This window comes from Quercus suber, unplaced genomic scaffold, assembly GCF_002906115.3.
Source record: "Quercus suber isolate HL8 unplaced genomic scaffold, Cork oak 2.0 scaffold_422, whole genome shotgun sequence".
Lineage (NCBI taxonomy): Eukaryota > Viridiplantae > Streptophyta > Magnoliopsida > Fagales > Fagaceae > Quercus > Quercus suber.
This window is the reverse complement of record NW_027069873.1, coordinates 16,371-21,592: the sequence shown is the minus strand read 5'-3', so window position 1 is coordinate 21,592 and position 5,222 is coordinate 16,371. Positions and strand designations below refer to the sequence as shown.

Below are 5,222 nucleotides of genomic sequence, written 5' to 3'. Positions count from 1 at the left end.
AAAAGCAGCTCGACCGAAAAGCAGCTTCTCTGAGCCGTTCGATTCAGGATCTACGGCTCAGATTGCCTCCCCCTGACATCTCTCAGCGCCTCCCTCATCTCCACGCTCACTCCCTCGCTTCCAATGCCGCTCTTGCCCTCCAACTCAATTCCCACTCTGCTACACGTGAACAGGTTTGCTTCACTAATTTCTTCGCTTTTTCGTATCTGGGAGGTTTTTTTTTTTTTTTTTTTTTTTTTTGTATAGCTCTGATTTGGTGCTTGTTTTAGTCGAATTCTGGGATTTATCATCTGGGTCTTTTGATTTTGTTGTGTTTCAGTGATTTTCTAACGTGGGTGTTTGAATTTTGATTATCTTGTGGCGCTATTGAACTTTGATTCTAATTTACTTTGTAGATGGATGTGAAAATTTCTTTTGTTTCTTGGTACAAATTTGAAGCTTCATTTTGGTCTACCTCGTATATACTATGTTTTTTGTACACAGTCAAATACGTGATTAAGTTAAAGTGACAGCGGAATAGAAATAATCTTCTGCAAATCAAGACAGACAGAAAAGGCGGAAAACAGAAGGAAAAAAAAAAGAAGAAAGAAAGATATAAAAAAAAACAAAAGTATATAATTAGTATCAGACCTCTAGCAAACACTAATTGCCAAGCTTTGTCAATAATGCATGGGTTTTGCACCTTTCAGCATGATTCCTACGAGGCAATAAAAGGGAAGAAAACTAGGGTTGCATTTTGCCATCATTGACTTGAAAAGTTAGTGCTGTGCTATGCTAAAGAATGTATGGCCATTGACACTATGCAGAGCCCTTCTAAGATCATTTAAGGCAGTGAAATGACTTTAATATTAAACCTAAAGTTCATCAGAAATTCAACTCATATGCAAATTTCTACATCATGAAGATACAAAAATATACCCTACAAAAATCACTATCAGTAAGATATTGTTGATTTGGTAGTCCATTTGTTAACCCTTAATGATCTATTGTTATGAAGCTCAATGGTAACATCAGTTGAAATACAAAAGGGAGGCAAATGCTAATAAGAATATGCTTATAATTCATTTCAGTTTGATATTTGTATAAAAAAGTTAAATCATATCATATCTTATTAAACTCAACCAGAGTTGTAAGGCAAACTAAGTTAGTGACAATAGTGTCCAAACCAGCAGTATTTTCCTCCTTCCCCATACCCCTCTTCCTGCACATCAGCTCTGCTGTGAATCCACCATAAGAGATTAGAAAGCGAGTTCCCATCATCAAAACCATTCAAGTTCTTGATCTTCCCCAAAGCACCTTCTTTGTCATAAATCCCTTCCAAAGTATATACAAATCCCTTCCACCCTTCTCCAACTCCCTCTCTCCCTAAAGCAGGTAAGGTCCACTTCACAAGCTCCCTCACAAATCCAACATCAGAGAACAAGATCTCAGTGATTGGCAATATGGGTAGCACCTGAATTCCAAGCCTACATTCTCTCCAATCAGGTGGAGCAAACCATAGTCCACTGTCCCTCTTGTTAGCCCACAATACACCCACCACCCTATTCTCTCTAGTGAAATCCTCCCCATACATATTGTCTCCCTCTCTCACATGCCACCACGTTTGAGCAGAGTGAATTTCCAATGCTGTAAGCATTGATCCAGTGGCAACAAGATGTGTGTCTCCATAGGCCAACCCCATCAAAGCTGCTGAGTAATAAGCATTCACAGCCTCACTAGTGCTCTCTTGATTCCGCCCATCAGCAAATTCAGTTAGCCCTCCAGCCCAAGAGTGCAATTTGTAGAGGTCAAAGCACCTTAAACGCGTGTAACTAGAATTTGATTGCCTGCCCAAGTTCATAAAATCAGCCATAAGCGTATATGCTTGAGGCTTATACTTCCTCCCCCACACCGGGTCAATCTTTGCAAGCACTGCAATTGCATAAAGAAAGTACCCCAAATGATAATGGTGATCATTATAAACACCAAACCCAAAATCAGCCCCAGAATCCAATGCACCTTGCTTAGTCACAATTCCACCCCATTTAGTATCATACAGAAAACCATTCCCACTAAAAGTCCCATCCAACCAAGGCTCAGTTGTATCCTTCAGGAACTTCCTTATCTTTGGAATCACATCAAGAAAATCCACCTCCTCAGCAATCAATGCCAACCTTGCTGCTCTAGCAATCAACTTCCCATAAAAATAAGATGAATTATTTGTCATCGATGCAGGATTCAAAGCCTCAACATCCCCAACAAGCGCAGAAATAATCTCAGCATATGATTCTTCTTTGACACCTCTTATTGAATGCCAATTTACAGACACAGGGGCAGGTTTCAATGCCCAAGAATCTCCAACAACACCAACAAGATCACCATCAATACTGTTATACTTAAATTCCTCCAAAACAGTAACATTAGAATCATCACCAGATAGTATCTGAAGATGAAGGGGGTGAGCTAACATAAGCAAATTCCCCCAACCTTTCTTCTCCCATTTGTATTCCAAGCAAAATGGCTTGGTGAATACTGCATCACCGGAAACCGGGTAACAAGGATTGAATAGATCAAGGATCGCCTCATATTTCGGATCCAAAACCGGTAGTACTGCAATCCGAATTATGCCCGAAAACCTTGTACGTAGACGTGATCACAGAGAGGCTGTGTGTGAAACTGATGGGGGAGGAGGTGTATATAATCCATGTCTGGTTGTTGTTGAGCTTGATGGTATACTTGGTTTTAGCATTGTTTGAAGAAAAAGAGAGAATAGCATGGATGGTTGATATGGAAATAGCAGTGCCACCAGAGACACAACATGTCAGAAATGGGCTTCCCCTGACAAGGAAAAACCTTAAATTGGAAGAAGGAAAGTCCAAAGTGACACTGAGATCACTGAAGGAAGAGATAAAGTGGGTATTTTGAGAACTTGCGTTGGTGTTTTTTGAGGCAGAGATGGTGAGGTCAGCATTGAAAACTTGGTAGATGAAAGCTGAGTTGAAGAAATGAGATGGGTAGGAGAGGGAAAGAGAGGAGAGTGAGGATTTGATAAGGTAGGGATGGATGTACTCAGGTTGATCACCTTTTTTGAGAGTGAAGTTTTGGAAGAAAGAATTTGTGGGGAGAGGAGTGGAGAGGAGAGTTGGGGAGAAGAAGAGAGAAGGGTCAGGGAGGACTGTGGATTGGGTTTTGGGGAAGAGGAATGGTTTGGTTAATGGCTTGAGAGATTCTGGTGAAGGTGGTGGTGCCATGGTACAGGTGCTTGGTTCAGGTTGTGAAGGAGATGGGGATCTTGGAGGTGTTGTTGTTGGGGGTTTATAGGGTTTGTTTGGTTTCTTAAAACTCTTAGTGACTAAGGTTTTCACTCTTCTCCTTAGTTTTTTCAACATTGTCGGTATGTATATGAATTGAATAATTATTGGACAGAGTGGGAAAAATAGAAAATAAGTAGGAGGTGGATTAGTTGGATGGTTCTGATTTGGTGGGTGGAAACTAGGAGGAAATGGGAGTTAATGTTTGATCATATTTTGTGAAGGTGTTTTTTAGGCATTTACACAAATTCGGGAGCAGGAGATGGAGGGTGTTGAGATTGTTAAGGTGGGGCTTGACTTGCTTGATGTTTTTGTGGAAGGAAGTGGGGAATGGTGGCTATGAGAGGGTGAAGGTTGGATTGGAATTGAAGTTGAGAGAAATCTGAAATTTTGGTTATGGAGGTATGTGAGAATTGTAAGATATGTAAAGGTTTATTTTTTGAATCTAAATGTGTGAAGGAAGGTATCTTAAGGTGGGGTGCTTGAGGGTTAAAACAATTCATATTCCTATTCTTGCTTTGTTGGTGTGGATTAATTCATACAATTTGTTAAAATAAGACTAATATAATATGCTTTTAACTCTAGTTTTGATCCCAAAAAAGAAAAAATCTCCAAATTTGATTTGCTTTGAGGCTATTGGTTCCATGGTTAGAGTTGTCCGTTTCTCTTTGGTTGTCACTTGTCATTCATTTTTTTCCACATTTTGAGATTTATTTTTTGAGTATAATATAGAAGTTCTTTCTTAAGCAAGGGTAAAGTTTGGGTCCATTGGTTTTGTACATTAAATTCGTTAAGATTATGATATGTGGCCATAAGTGAACACATGTCATAATTTTGACGTATTCAATTCACAAGAATATTGGACCCAAGCGGATTAAGCATGGGTAAAGATTGGGTCTATTGGTTTTGTACACTAAATTTGTTAAGATTATGATATGTGGCCAAAAGTGAGCACATGTCATAATTCTAAAGAATCCAATGGACAAAAACATTGGACTTGAGCCAAATCTGTGTCAGCGAACATATGCATATATGTTCTTTTGAAATTCTTATTTCACCAAGAAAGAACAAAAAGAGTCTCTGCTATAGTTGCATAGTCGTCTAATTTTATTTCATATATTTTTAAATAGAAAAAGAAAAGATTTTTAATACAAAAGAACGCATGCAAGGAATATAAGAGGGTGGACACATGATAGAGATAACAATTCATACATATAAGTCTCATAGCAAAGTAAAATTCTAATAGCCACCATATGAAACAAATCAGAGAAAAAACATCAAGTTCACAAAATTTTGAGAATGGTCTAAGAAACAAGGAGATCAATATCAAAGCTATAGTGTGTTTTCATTTGGTCCATCTTTGCTCTTGTGTTCCTCCTTCTCAACTCCGTATCAGCAAACAAAAAAGTCTCATTCCCACAATGACATTGATGCAATAAACTGATTTTTCAGCTCTAGTCCTCTCTGTATAATCATATATATTGGCACCTAAGACTGTTTCATTCATTCTCATGACATTTCTATTTGTCCATGTGAGGCATGAAAGCATCTTAGGATGACTCTCAACTCTCAAGGAATTTATACCTATAATAACATTATGTGTGAGATAGGGGGATTGTACACACTTAAAGGAATAGTCAAGTGTTTGAAGTGTTTCGAATTACTGCTATCCAAGACCTGCAATTCTCCTTACATCTTATGCACAAGGCATCTTAAACATTTAAACGGGTGGAGTCCAAGTATTTGTGATTACTGGACTGCAAGGGACAATCTATTTGAGTTGCAATTGTTAAGACTAATCTTTGTTAGTTTCACTGCCTTTTATGAGATTGATAAATTATTTAGTCTATTTATTAATGAAATCGGAATTTTTTTTCCCATAACATGAATGAAAAATATTGATCATTCAAAAAAAAAAAAAAAAAAAAAAAC

The 5,222-nt window shown here is 38.1% G+C and overlaps 1 protein-coding gene across 1 annotated transcript; it reads right to left on the bottom strand.

Annotated features, from left to right (window-relative positions):
• Positions 1-1,043: 1,043 nt before the first annotated feature.
• Positions 1,044-3,368, bottom strand: LOC112017870 (glucan endo-1,3-beta-D-glucosidase ARB_01444-like). Its single transcript, XM_024050328.2, is given in 2 exon segments — positions 1,044-2,629; positions 2,631-3,368. Coding segments are annotated over 2 exon segments (2,223 nt in total). The 3' UTR covers positions 1,044-1,144.
• Positions 3,369-5,222: the final 1,854 nt, after the last annotated feature.